The sequence below is a fragment of the Choloepus didactylus genome, chromosome 25, assembly GCF_015220235.1.
Source record: "Choloepus didactylus isolate mChoDid1 chromosome 25, mChoDid1.pri, whole genome shotgun sequence".
NCBI lineage: Eukaryota > Metazoa > Chordata > Mammalia > Pilosa > Megalonychidae > Choloepus > Choloepus didactylus.
The window spans coordinates 9,058,172-9,073,453 of record NC_051331.1 but is presented as its reverse complement, the minus strand read 5'-3'; the positions used below and the strand labels follow the sequence as shown (position 1 = coordinate 9,073,453).

Sequence of the window (15,282 nt, the reverse complement as noted above, 5' to 3'; positions counted from 1 at the left end):
TCAAAATTGGAAAGGAAGAAGTACACTATTTTTTCACTGATGACCTGATCCTATATATAGAAAATCCTAAATAATTGTAGACACTATCAAGAAAGTGAAAATACAGCCTACACAATGGGGGAAAATATTTTCAAATAATATATTGGATGAGCTGTGGTTTCACAACCAATAGGATGGTCATGATTTTTATCAGAAAATTGAAGGTGTTAGCTAGGATGTGAAGAAATGGGAATTCTCATATATTGTGGTATTTAAAATACAAAATAGTGCACCCACCGTGGAAAACAGTTTGATACTTTCTCAATAAGTTAACTGGAGAGTTACTGTATAACACAGCAATTCTACTCCCTGGTGCATATACAGAGAATTGAAAATACTTGTAACTGAACACTTGCATCTGATTGTTCACAGGAGAACTATCTATAATAGCCAAAAACTGGAAATTATCTATATGTCCATCAACAGATAAATGGATGAACAACATGTGGTCCATCAACACAATGAAATATTTTCAACTGTATAAAGGAGTAAAGTTCTGATTCATGCTGCAACATGTATGAACATTGAAAATATTATGCTAAGTGACTGTTTTAGACTGGCATAAAAGGCCACATACTGTATTCCTTTTCTATGAAATATCCAGAATGGACAAATCCATAGAGAAAGGAAACAGATTAACGTTAACCAGTGGTTGGGCAAAAGAGGGGAAATAGGGAATGATTGCTTAAATGACATGGGCTTTCCATGGAGTAATGAAAAGTTCTGGAGCTATATATTGGGACTGCTGATGAACATTGTGAATGTATTTGATTCCACTAAATGGATAAAATGGTGGGGGATTGGATCAGCCAGTAGTTGATTATGGAAATTGTTGGCTCACTTCTCTCCCAGAAAAACAATAAAGGGTCAGGCAGAAACTATCCACAACAATGGATCTCAGGCTCTGGAGATTGGGTGAGAACTCTGCAATGCCCAGGAAAGAGTGTGACGGAGATGGAGAAGTTGCCCTGACAGATCCTAAGTAATCCCCACTCAGTCCCAGCTACTGGTACCCATCCCCATACTCAGGGCAGAGTGCACATGGTTCACTGTTCTCTGGCAGGTGAGCAAGTCCTTTAAAAGGGCAGTGGAAGTCCTGTCTCCTAAGAACAGTGCAAGACGTGATCTATCACTGTGCCAAGGTTTGGCTGATGAATTTGGACTACTAGGACCACCAACCATTTCAACCCACCCTGCTTGGCACAGCTATGCCAATGTGTGGTGCCAACAGCTAAAAACAGCCTTTCTTCTGAAGGCTGAGGTGAATGGGTTGCCAAAGCATGCCATCTCCTGGCAGGCGAGAAAAATTCACCTCCAAAATACATCTAAAAAGTTTTTGGGCAAAGAGGGCCAGGAAAGCTCACACTTGGGGAGAAAAAGTAAAGGCTTTCTGGTGTCTTCACCTGACCTTCTCCCCAGGGCCCCTTGGAACAGACCCACCAATGGTTGGACAATACTGACAAACCAGGTGTCAAAGAAGAGCATTTTACAACCCAGTCAACAATAAAATATATGACAAGAGAGAGAATCTGACCTTCAGAGTAAATGCACCAAGATAATCTGATGCCCAGACATCAGCAAAAACAAGCCATATTAAGAAACAGGAAGATATGGCCCAAAGGGGCAAATCAAAAAATTAGAGGAGATTCAAAATCTGGAAAAACAAATTAAAGTATTCAAACAAATCTCCTAAACCAATTCAAAGAGAATGGATAGAGATACAGTATATTAAGAAGACACTGGGTGAACATAAAGCATAACTTGAAAGCATGCAAAATAAAACAAAAATAACAGATCTAATTGGAACAAAAAGCCCAATAGATGAAATTTAAAATACACTAGAAGCACACAACAGATTTGAAGAAGCAGAAAAAAAAGGAGAAGCGAGCCAGAAGACAAAGCATCCAGATTTGAACAAAAGAACAGATACAGAAAATAATGGGAAAAATTGAGCAGGATCTCTGGGAACTGATTGAGAACAAAAACATTTGCATCATGGGTGTCCCAGAAGAAGAAAAGAAGGGAAAAGGGGCAGAAGGAATATGTGAGGAACTAATGGCCAAGAACTTCCAACTCTTTGAAAGACATTGGTATCCAGGTCCAAAAATCACAATGTACTCCAAACAGAATAAATCCTAATAGACCTACTCCAAGACACTTACTAAGCAGAATGTGAAATGCCAGAGACAGAATTCTGAAAGCAGCAAGAGAAAAGTGGTTCACCACATACAAGGGAAGTCTGAAAAGACGAAGCAGAAGTACTCATAAGAAACCATTGAGGTGAGAAAGCAGTGGTATAATATACTCGAGATACTGAAAGAGAAAAAGGACAGCCAAGAATTCTGTATCCAGCAAAACTGTCCTTCAAAATGAGGGAGAATAATAAAAAAGATAATAATAAAAAAAAATAAACTGTCATACAATGCAATATGTTAGTAAGGACAGAAAACAACACCACTACCAAGAATCCCATATCCCTTCCTTATATCCTCCTCTCATACACATTTAACTTTGACATATTGCCTTTATGTTTAATGGAAGCATATTACAATGTTACTGTTGACCATAGACTCCAGTTTGCTTTGATTATGTTTTTTTTCCCAAATACCATCCTTTTTTCAGAACTTTGCATGTTTGACATTCATTTGTTCTCCCACATGTGAGAAAATTTTTATGCTTGTACATTTAGTAACAGTCATTGTCCACTCCAGTTTTTGCCAAGTTATACAGTCCCAGTCTTCATCATCTATCTTTACCTCTGGTGTCATACATTCACCTATCCCACTTCTTTCAGCCTTACTCACAGACATCTTTGTTCAGTGTACTTACAATATTGTGTTATCATCACACAATATTATGCTTTCTATTTCTGGGTCTATGCAATCAATCCTGCTGAACATTCTGTAGTCCTTCAGCATCAAATGTCTGCTCTCTACCCACTTGCTATCTCCTGGTAGACTTTATTATCAGCTTTTAACACAAGTTTGCTCACTAATGTTAGTTCATATTAGAGAGACCATACAGTATTTTTCCTTTTGCTTCTGGCTAACTTCACTTGACATAATGTCCTCAAGGTTCATCCATGTTATTATATGTTCCATACCTTTATTCTTACAGCTGCATGGTATTCCATCATGTGTATATACCACAGTTAGTTTATCCACTCATCTGTTGATGGACATTTGGGCTGCTTCCATCTCTTGGCAATTGTGAATAATGCTGCAATAAATATCAGTTTACAAATGTCTGTTTGTGTCTTCACTTTCAGTTCCTTTGAGTATATAACTAGCAATGGAATAGCTGGGTCATATGGCAAATCTATACTTAGCTTCCTGAGGAATCTCCACACTGTCTTCCAGAGACAGCCCTCTCCACTACATGGGACCTGACTCCCAGGAGTGTAAATCTTCCTGGCAATGCAGGATATGACTCCTAGGGATGAATCTGGACCTAGCATCATGGGATTGGGAACATCTTCTTGACAAAAAGGGGGATGTGAAAAGAAACAAAATAAAGCTTCAGTGGCTGAGAGTTTTCAAATGGAGTCAAGAGGTCACTCTGGTGGACAGTCTTAGACACTCTATAGATAACACATTTAGGTTTTATTGTATTGGAATAGCTAGAAGTAAATACCTGAAACTACCAAACTCCAACCCAGTAGCTTTCACTCCTGAAGACAACTGTATAACAATGTAGCTTACAAGGGGTGACAGTGTGATAGTGAAAACCTTGTGGGTTGCACCCCCTTTATCCAGTGTATGGATGGATGAGCAGACAAATGGGGATAAAAACTAAATGAAAAACAGGGTGGGATGGGGGAAGATTTAGGTGTTTTTTTTTTTTTAATTTTTATTCTGATTCTGTTTCTTTCTGGTATAAGGAAAATGTTCAAAAATAGATTGGGGTGATGAATGCACAACTATATGGTACTGTGAACAGCTGATTGTACACCATGGATGATTTTATGGTATGTGAATATATCTCAATAAAACTGCATTTAGAAAAAATTTTAAATGAGGGAAAGACAGAAGAAAATGGTGGCATAGAGAGGGGTGGAAGCTAGTTTGTCCTCCTGGAACAATAAATAAACAACCAGGAACAACTAATAAATAATCTGGAATAACTGCTGGGGGACAAATGTGAGTGTCCACTCATGATACACCAACCTGAATTGGGAGGAATGCCTGAGATGACACCATGAAATATGTAAATAAAAGGGAAGACCCGAGCCAGGAGCTTCCCCCCACCCCACACCATGGATCAAACTGCAAAGCCTCATGGTGCTAGAGAGCTGTACTCCCACAGCAAGTGTGTATAGCTCAGCTGAGCTCCAACTGGGGTTTTAACTGGCAAACATGGACTACTTCATGTGAGCTGCAAAGCCCCAAAAAAGCAGAAGAGGTCTTGGGTGACAACTGATTTTGGATAAGGAGAGGGTGGCAGTGAACTGGCCCTGAATGGGGATTTCTGTCCATTTTCTTGATCAGTGGAGAAAGCCTCAGCCATTTACATTTCCCAGCACTCTGACAGAGACAAGGGTGGAGATAGCACAGGCACAGAGACTACTCAAATGCAAATGACCTCTCCCTAGGGGGTGTATTTTCCCTAAGAGGAAGAAGGTAGAGCCAAGCTCTACCACCTGCCTTCCATTCAGAACCAGACCCCAGAGCATGGGGGAACCAGCCATGGGACATACCTCCTTACAACAGTCTGGAGCTACAGGCTGACAGGTGCCAACTGCTGAGCAGAAATGCACAGTGACTTGAGGCCTCACAGGGTGTACCAATCTTCTAAGACAGATACTCAGGGAGATGTGATACTATTGCCTCCATCTGAGACCCAAGCTCATTCTGGTCTGGGAAAACCTGATTGGGGTAACCAAGTAAATCAGATGCCTAGACAACAGAAAATTACAACCTACACTAAGAAAAATGAAGTTATGGCCCAGTCAAAGGAACAAACTTACACTTCAACTGAGATACAGGAATTTGAACAACTAACACTAAATCAATTCAAAAAGTTTAGGGAATATATGGCAAAAGAGAGGGAGCATATAATGAAAAACTGGGCATGCAATACAAATCAAAAGCTTGGAAAAACAACAGGCAGAATCTATGGAGATGAAAGGCAAAACACAAGAAATGAAAGACACAATGGAAACATAAAACAGCAGAATTCAAGAGGCAGAAGAAAACACTCAGGAGCTGGAGAACAAGGCACCTGAAAGCCTACACACAAAAGAACAGATAGAGAAAAGAATGGAAAAATATGAGCAATGTCTCTAGGAAATTAAGTACCAAACAAAATACAGGAATGTAAGTGTAATTGGTGTCCCAGAAAGAGAAGAGAAGGGAAAAGGGGCAGAAGCAATAATAGAGGAAATAATCAATGAAAATTTCCCATCTCTTATGGAAGACCCGAAATTATGGATCCAAGAGGCCCAGAGTACCACAAACAGAATAGATCAGAAAAGGCCTATTCCAAGATAGTTAATCAGATTTCAAATGTCAAAGATGAAGAGAGAACCCTGAAAGCAGAACGAGAAAATTGATCTATCACATACACAGGAAGCTTGATAAGACTTTGTGTGGATTTCACAATAGAGACCATGGAAGAAAGAAGGAAGTAGAGTGATATATTTAAGGTACTGAAAGAGGAAAACCACCAACCAAGAATCCTGTATCCAGCAAAACTCTCCTTCAAATATGAGGGAGAGCTTAAAATATTCTCTGACAGACAATGACAGAGTTTGTGAACAAGACACCTGCCCTACAGGAAACACTAAAGGAAGCACTACAGACAGAAGGGAAAAGACAGGAGTGAGAGGTTTGGAACACAACTTTGGGAGATAGTAGCACAACAATGTAAGTTCACTGAATACACATGGCTATGAGCATGGTTGAAAGAGGATGGTCAGGACCAAGTGGGCCCCAGAAGGAAAAATGAAAGATAAAGACTGTGACTGTATAACTCAGTGAAACTTAGGGTCCTCAATGATTGTGATAAAAGGTACAAATATGTTTTACATGAGGTTACAAGGTGTTAACAATAGGGTGGGAGTGGTGGAAAATACAATCAATGCAAACTACAGACTATAATTATCAGAAACATTGCATTATGCTTCCTTTAATATAACAAAGGCAATATACCAAAGCTAAATGCAAATGGGGGTTTATAGGGGAAGGGTGTGGGACTCCTGACATTGGTGATGCTGTCTGACTCTTTACTTTAGTTTAATCTTCCCTTTTTTTGCTTTCTAGCTGTCATGTTTTTCTTCTATTTTTTCTTTTCTTTTTGTCTCTCTACCTTTTTTGACTCTTACTCCTTTGTGGAGGAAATGGAGGTGTCCTTATATAGATAGTGGGAATGGTGCTGAATACATAAATACATGACTATACAGGGAACCAATGATGTTTACTTAGGATGGAATATATAGTGTATGAACACAACAATCTTTAAAAAAATGGGTTGATGAAGAAACCTTGAGGGCACTATATTGAATGACATAAGACAGACACATAAGGACAAATATTGCAGTGTCTCACTGATATGAACTAATTATAATATGTAAACTCATAGACATGAAATATAAGGTACCAGGATATAGAACGAGGCTAAAGTGTGGGGTGCAGCTGCTTATTATGAGCAGAATGTTCAACTAGGGTGAACTTAAATGTTTGGAAATGGACAGATCTGATGGTAGCACATTGTAAGAATAACTTAACAGTGATGAATAGTGTGTGAAGTTGGTGGAAGGGTAAGCTCAGAGTCACATATGTCAGCAGAAGAAAAGTTGGAGGTTAAAAGATGGGAACGTATAAAGCAGTGAATTTTGTGGTGGACAATGTCCATGATTAACTGTACAAACATTAGAAATCTCTCTCATGAACTAGAACAAACATATGACACTATAACTAGAAGTTAATAATAGAGGGGCATATAGGAAAAAATATATGCCTATTGCAAACTATATACTACATTTAGTAGTATTTTAGCATTCTTTCATCAACAGTAGCAAATGCGCTATACCAAACTATGAATCAATAATGGAGGGGGAGGTGTGGGAGGATTGGATTTTCCTTTTTTGTCTTCATTTCTTTTCTGGAGTAATGAAAGTGTTCTAAAAATTGAAAAAAGTTAATTGTGGTGATGGATGCACAGCTGTATGATGGTACCATGGGCAATTGGTTGTACACTTTGGATCTTTGGATAGCTGTATAGTATGTGAACAATCTCAGTAAAAATTTTTTAAAAATGAAGAAGAGTTTAAGATATTCACAGGTAAGCAGAAGCTAAGAGAGTTCATTAACAAGAGATCTGCTCTGCAGGAAGAAAGGATAGGACAGAAAACAGAGACTTGTAGGAGAGTGGAGAAATGAAGTGCATTGGAAAAGGTAACTAAAAGGGTATAAAGAGGGACAAAAATATGATGATACATATAAAAGTCAAAGGATAGCTTTCGGCAGCTTCTTCCTTCCCGCCGCCCCCGGAGGATTCTCTACCCTATGGTGCAGACGAAAAAGCAAGTAGCAACTGGACAGGAGAGAAATGGCTTTGAAACAGATTTCCAGCAACAAGTGCTTTGGAGGATTACAAAAAGTGTTTGAACATGACAGTGTTGAGCTGAACTGCAAAATGAAATTTGCTGTGTACCTACCACCAAAGGCAGAAACTGGAAAATGCCCCACACTCTACTGGCTGTCTGGCTTAACTTGCACAGAACAGAATTTTATATCAAAATCCGGTTACCATCAGGCTGCCTCAGAACATGGTCTTGTCGTCGTTGCTCCAGATACCAGTCCTCGTGGTTGCAATATTGAAGGAGAAGATGAGAGCTGGGACTTTGGCACTGGTGCTGGATTTTATGTGGATACCACTGAAGATCCTTGGAAAACTAACTACAGAATGTACTCTTATGTAACGGAGGAGCTTCCCCAACTCATCAACGCCAATTTCCCAGTGGACCCCCAAAGGATGTCTGTTTTTGGCCATTCCATGGGAGGCCACGGAGCTCTGATTTGTGCTTTGAAGAACCCAGGAAAATACAAATCCGTGTCGGCATTTGCTCCAATTTGCAACCCGGTGCTCTGTCCTTGGGGCAAAAAAGCCTTTAGTGGATATTTGGGATCAGATCAAAGTAAATGGAAGGCTTATGATGCTACCCATCTTGTGAAGTCATATCCAGGGTCTCAGCTGGATATACTAATTGATCAAGGAAAAGATGACCAGTTCCTTTCAGATGGGCAGTTACTTCCTGATAACTTCATAGCTGCTTGTACAGAAAAGAAAATTCCTGTTGTTTTTAGATCGCAAGAGGGATACGATCACAGCTATTACTTCATTGCAACCTTTATTACTGATCACATCAGACATCATGCAAAATACCTGAATGTGTGAAAAACTTCAGATAGTAGAATCTCTTCAAAATCAAAATTCTGTAATAAACAGAATTGCAGGGAAAAATGCATAATTCTATTTTATGGTTGAATTGCTTTCCAAAGAAGTAATTGCTTTCCTACTTCTGATTTTTAGAATTATTTTACCAGGGTTCATACAGGAAATCTTTAATGCTTTACAACTTTGTTGAGACCATTTGAAAAACCTTGTTATATGGACCTCAGGTCAAGGAATTGGAACGTAATTCCATTCAAATCACAGACTGGTATTGCTGGGACAGAAGACTTACTGGTGGTTCAGCCCAAACTCCTCACCTTTCTAGACTTCAAGCCTCTGAAGACAGGGACTGTTTTTGTCATGTTCATTGTTATAGCTCTTAGTGTCTAGCAAAGTGCTTGGCTTCTTGTAGGTGTTTAATAACTTTATTAGTTGTTGAATAAAGAAGTAGGCTCAGAAAGGTGGTTAAAAGGTAAGAATTCCCCATCATTACCCAGCTGTTGTGTGGAACTGCTGAGATTAGAAGCCAAATTTCCTAAACCAGTGTCTTGATTTTTCTTAACAATGGAGGGTGTAACATTGGTTTTTGGGTAGGCTGGGCCTCCCAAGAATTAAGGCATGAGATTCAATCTGAAAATAACTAGATACGGAAACTTGTAAATTTCATGTTACCATAAACTCAAATATTTTCCCTTGGTCACACACATGAATTTAGCTTGGTGAGCTCACCAAAAAAACCAACCAACAAACAAAAACAATACCTTTGGTTAAATATTGAGAACTTAATGGAGAAATTTTTAGAACATGATAGGGGAGGCCTGGTTGTTTTAAAAGTATTTTTTTCTGATAAAGAGCACAAAGGTACATTTTAAACATTCAGTGAAAATGCGTATTTAATATAAATATAGTTGGCACTCAAAATAGGATCATTAATATTAAAGATTAGTACTATAAAAATGAATGATCAAGATTCAGCTCTATAGTAAGCTGCGGAGACAACCTTCCATACAAAATGGTTCAGTCTAAATAGTCTTCTATCCTCTAGTAAGGAAGATCTTTTAATTCATGAGTTTTTTGCATGTTAATTCCTTTGTAAAGAAAAGCAATTGTGTTGTCCTAAGATCATTTTATGTTAAGGTTCAGCCGGAGAAGCAGAACTAGTCAGAGATATATATTAAGATTTATTACTGCGAACTGGCTTATGCAATTTGCAGGTGGGGGGAGTTGGCTAAGCAAGTCCAAATCCCACAGGGCAGGGGTTGGAAAGGGAAAATCACAGGCAGGCTGGAAAGCCAGGGCACAGGCCAAAGCTAATGTCCACACGTGGACAGGAAGAGAGCAGTGCGTAAGCAAGATGGAGGTCCATGGGCATGGGCCAAAGCTGTTGTCCACAGGTGAAATTCCTCCGCTGATTAAGTGAGACCCACCCATATTACCCAGGATAATCTCTCTTACTTAGTCATTTGATTAAGGACTTGAGTTACATCTGCAAAATCCCTTTATAGTGACACATATGAGTGGTTCGTTAAATAATGGGGGACTGCATCACAATCATTATCTGAAAATTGTTGCTTTGCCTTTCTGCAAAAAGTATTAAATATTCAGTAAGTAGTTGCTGACATAAGCCAGCGATGAATGTAATAAAGACAAAGGCCTTCACTAACAGTACAGAATTAATCATTGAAGATAACTAGGAAGCTTATGATTTTGAGCTTTTTTTCTGTATGTTGCAAAGATTATCTGGGGAGGGATTGATTCTTATATATGCCTAAATGTAAGATGAATTCCACTCCCTCTGCAAAAAAATTATTCCTCAACGTCTCACATAAGGAACCATCTAAATGACTATATTGAACAACAAATAATGGCTTCCAAGTCTAGTTTTGGATGCTTCTAGGAGTTGCCTGATGGGATCAATTATGAAAATATCTTCTCTGATTCAAAGGAATGAAGGTAAAAATCAGTAAGAGAGAACTGGAAAGCATACACATACATGGAAATCAAACAACACATTCAACCAATGGATCAAAGAACAACTTAGGAAATATCCTGATGCAAGTGAAAGCAAAACTACAACATACCAAAACTTATGGGATGTAGCAAAGGCAGTGCTGAGAGGGAAGTTTATAACTCTAAATGCTTATATTAAAAAAAGAAAGTGCTCTTGAAAAAAAAAAAAAAAAAAAAAAAAAGTCAAAGGATAAAATTGTTGAAGTAAGTACAGTCATATGGTAATAACATTGAATGTTAATGGATCAAACTCCCCAATGAAAAAATACAGACTGGCAGAATGGTTAGAAAAATGTGAGCAATCTATATGCTGTCTACAAGAGACTCCCTCAGACCCAAGAATACAAATAAGTTGAAAGTGAAAGGCTGGACAAAGATACTCCATACAAACAGTACCCAAAAAAAACTGGGGTCATATTCTAATATCAGGAAAAGTAGACATTAGATGCAAACTTGTTATAAGAGAAAAGAAGAATTACATATTAATAAAATGGGAAATCCACCAAGAAGAAATAACAATCATAGATGTATATGCAACTAATTAGGATGCCCCAAAATACAATGTCAAACTGAAGGGACCTACAATAAACCACCCACATCAACAGATAGAACATCTAGACAAAGGATCAATAAGGAAATAGAGAACTTAAATAACATGATAAATGAACTAGACCTATCAGATATATACAGAATAAAACACCCCAAAACATCAGGATACACATTATTCTCAAGTGCCAAGGAATCATTCTTTAGGATAGAGCACATGTTGGGTCACAAAACAGGCCTCAATAAATTATAAAATATTGTAGTTATACAAAGCACTTTCTCTGATCATAATGGAATGAAGCTATAAATCAATAACAGGTGGAGTCCTGGAAAATGCACAAGTTTATCAAGGTTAAACAACACACTCTTAAACAATCTGTGGGTCAAAGAAGAAACTGCAAGAGAAATCAGTAACTATCTCAACATGGATGAAAATGAGAACACAACATATAAAAACATATGGGGAGAGGAGAACCTAAGATGGTGGCTAGGTGAGACAGGACAAAAAAAACACCTCCATGAAAAATACTAGATAAAAACCAGAAAGTGACCCAGAACACCAGTTCCAGTGATGCACCAGCTGGGCAAGGTATGCTAAAACCACAGGGACCATGCACTTGGTGAAACCAGGAGTCTGCATTCTGAAATGAGTGAGTGAGCTGGCTGAAAGTCCTGTGGCTGCACTGCAGTGTGGGGAAACTGGGGATTGGCATTTGGAGATGGACTAGTTCTTAAAAAAAAAAAACCCAGGAGCAGCTGCAGTTACAATGGTGATAACCACACAGTGAAGCATGGCAGGAGTGGGCCATGCCAACCTCTCAGTGTCTGGCATGGAGGATGGCCCACTGCTGACTGCCTCAGGGCCAGGGAGGCAGAGGGGAGAGCCAAAAGGAGAAAGAAACTGTGCCACTTGCAGCCAGCTCCCTGGCAGGCCAGGGACACTCCTGCCCGGGGCTGGACCCATGGCCCAGAGCCACACCAGGAAACCCACTGTGACAGGGAGTGTATCCCACAGCACCATGCACACACCACAATATCGGCCATGGACAGTGGCCTTGGGTGCACCCACAACTAGTTGTCCCAGAGCTGGGAAGGCAGAACTGTGCAAAAAGGGGTTGGGTTGAGATGCCCCATTCAGCCATCTTTGCATCAGGCTGGGAATGCTTCTGCATGGCCTGGCAGCCCAGGGCTTCCCTTGAGGGATGGCACACACTTGTGACATAGCACAGCCTTCCCTCAGCAGACATTCTGGAAGAGCATGGCTGAGAAGGGGGGCCCACTCGGAAATCCCAGGGAGCCTACACCAGTGCTGGGGACGTGTGGGTCAGTGGCAGAGACAATCTGTGGCAAGACTGAAATGAAGGCTTAGACTCTTGCAAAAGCCTTGAATCTCCAGGAACCCCTGGGAGGTTTGATTATTAAAGCTGCCCTGTCTCCCTAACCATCCAGACACATGTCCCCTATTCAGGGCTGACAGCACCAACAACACACTCGGACTGAGTGCACCAATTGAACCCCACAAGAATCATTTCCCCACACTCCAAGTTGAGGGGAACTGACTTGAGGGGTATAGGTGACTTGCAGACGCCATCTGCTGGTTAGTTAGAGAAAGTGTACACCACCAAGTTGTAGATCTGAAAAATTAGATTGGTATTTTTTATAACTTGAAAGAACCCTATCAAGGAAAGCAAATGCCAAGAGGCCAAAAACAACAGAAAATCTTAAAGCATATGATAAAACCAGATGATATGGAGAACCCAATCCCAAACACCCAAATCAAAAGATGAGAAGAGACACAGTACTTGGTGCAATTCATCAAAGAATGAGAGTGTGGCACAGGATATAAAGGACATGAAGAAGACCCTGGAAGAGCATAAAGAAGAAATTGCAAAAGTAAATAAAAAAATAGATCTCATGGAAATAAAAGAAACTGTTGGCCAAATTAAAAAGACTCTGGATACCCATAATACAAGATTAGAGGAAGCTGGACAACAACTCAGCATCCTAGAGGACCACAGAACAGAAAATCAAAGAACAAAAGAAAGAATGGAGAAAAAAAATGAAAAAATTGAAATGGATCTCAGGGATATCATAGATAAAATAAAATGTCCAAATTTAAGATTCATCGGTGTCCCAGAAGGGGAAGAGAAGGGTAAAGGTCTAGAAAGAGTACTCAAAGAAATTGTTGGGGAAAACTTCCCCAACCTTCTACACAATATAAATACACAAAGCATAAATGCCCAGCGAACTCCAAATAGAATAAATCCAAATTAACCCACTCCAAGACATATTCTGATCAGACTCTCAAATACTGAAGAGAAGGAGCAAGTTCTGAAAGCAGCAAGAGAAAAGCAATTCACCACATACAAAGGAAACAACATAAGACTAAGTAGTGACTACTGAGCGGCCACCATGGAGGTGACAAGGCAGTGGCATGACATGTTTAATATTCTGAGAGAGAAAAATTTCCAACCAAGAATACTTTATCCAGCAAAACTCTCCTTGAAATTTGAGGGAGAGCTCAAATTTTTCACAAACAAATGCTGAGAGATTTTGCCAATAAAAGACCTGCCCTACTGGAGATACTAAAGGGAGCCCTACTGGCAGAGAAACAAAGAAAGGAGAGAGATATATAGAGATTTTTAACAGACATATATAGAACATTACATCCCAAATCACCAGGACACACATTTTTCTCTAGTGACCACAGATCTTTCTCCAGAATAGACCATATGCTGGTTCATAAAACAAGCCTTAATAAATTAAGAAAAAAAATTGAATATATTCAAAGCACATTCTCTGACCATAATGGAATACAAATAGAAGTCAATAATTTTTGATTTGTAACTCCACTATTTACTTCCTACAGGATCTAAAATACATAAATAATGACAAATCAGTGGTTTGGGACTCAATGTAAAATACGTAATTTTTGACAAGAACTATATAAAGGCAGGGGAATGGAGGAGTATAGGAACATAGTTTATGGGTCCTATTGAAGTTAAGTTGGTATCAAAGAAAAAAAAGATTGTTATGGATTTAAGAGGTTAAATTTAAGGCCCACAGTAAACACAAAGAAATTATCAGAGAATATGACCATAGAGATGAAAAGTAGAGTATGGGTTATGAGAAGTAGTGGAAGGGGCAATGGGGAGTTAAGAAATGAGTGTAGGGTTGCTGTTTGAGGTGAAGGGAAATTTCTAGTAATGGATGGTGGGAAGGTGATAGCATTACAACATTCTAAATGTGATTGGTCCCACTAAAGGAATGCTAGGGAGGGGGTGGAATGGGAAGATTTAGGCTGTATGTATGTTTCCACAATTGAAAAAAAAAAAAAGACAGTCTAAATAGATGACAATTGAATGCCAAGGATGATCCTGGATGGGATCTGAGGATGGAGGACAGGAGGCTCAAAGGGACACAGTTGAGACATAAGAAAAAAAAAGGGAATATAGAATGTAAGCTTTGTATCAATGTTGAATTTCTTGAACTTCTTAGCTGCGCTTAATGGGATTGCATAAAAGAATGTTCTTGTTCATAGGAAATGTATATGTGAATTATATTATTTGCTCAAGGATGTGTGCAGCTGGATCTCATATGTTCAGAAGACAGAGCAATAGACCATGGATGATAGATAGGGAAGGAAGGAGGGAGGGAAAGAAAGAAATGGTGTGACAGCATGTTATATTTGGTGGATTGGGGTATCGGGGGAGGGAGGTCAGGGTATGCTGGAGTTCTGTGTATGGGGTTTGTATTGTTTTTGCAGCTGTTCCTATAACTGAATTTATTTCAAAATAAAATTTTAAAAAAAACATGGGAGGCATGCTGGCCCTGCTGATCTGGCCAGCTGGCCTGGTTCTCCTCCCCAGCCCTCATGGGCTGGTTGGCTGTGCTGAGAATGTGGGGAAGGGAGGACTGGGCCTGCAGATAGGTGGTCAATGATGCTGAACTTCTGCACTGCCCCCAGCTGCACACAGAAGAGCACACAGTCTGACCTGGCCTTCTTCAGGTTCCCACGGGACCTGCCCAGATGTCAGAAGTGGGTGAAGAATTGTAGAACAGACTTAGAAGAAAAAACACCTGATCAGCTAAATAAACATTATCAATTATGTATGTGTCAAACACTTTGAGATCTCCATGATCTGTAGAACTATATATTTTGCAGTGGCATCAGAAAACTAAAGAATGATTGGGTTATTTTATTTCTCAAAATTAATTGAAGCAGACACTTGTGAAGTCACTGGGAGAGTCTTTATAGGACAGTTATTTGAGATAATGCTATACCAACAATAT

At 39.4% G+C, this 15,282-nt stretch overlaps 1 protein-coding gene across 1 annotated transcript; it reads left to right on the top strand.

The window, feature by feature from the left end:
- The first annotated feature begins 7,496 nt into the window (after window positions 1–7,496).
- On the top strand, window positions 7,497–8,973 carry LOC119520545 (S-formylglutathione hydrolase-like). The gene has a single exon (XM_037818474.1). It carries the CDS (start codon window positions 7,588–7,590, stop codon window positions 8,434–8,436), a length of 849 nt encoding a protein of 282 aa, XP_037674402.1. The 5' UTR covers window positions 7,497–7,587; the 3' UTR covers window positions 8,437–8,973.
- The last annotated feature ends 6,309 nt before the right edge of the window (window positions 8,974–15,282 follow it).

Bases quoted from the DNA above. Each gene is read 5' to 3' on its own strand.
- LOC119520545 (XM_037818474.1), top strand. From the start codon at position 7,588: ATGGCTTTGAAACAGATTTCCAGCAACAAGTGCTTTGGAGGATTACAA.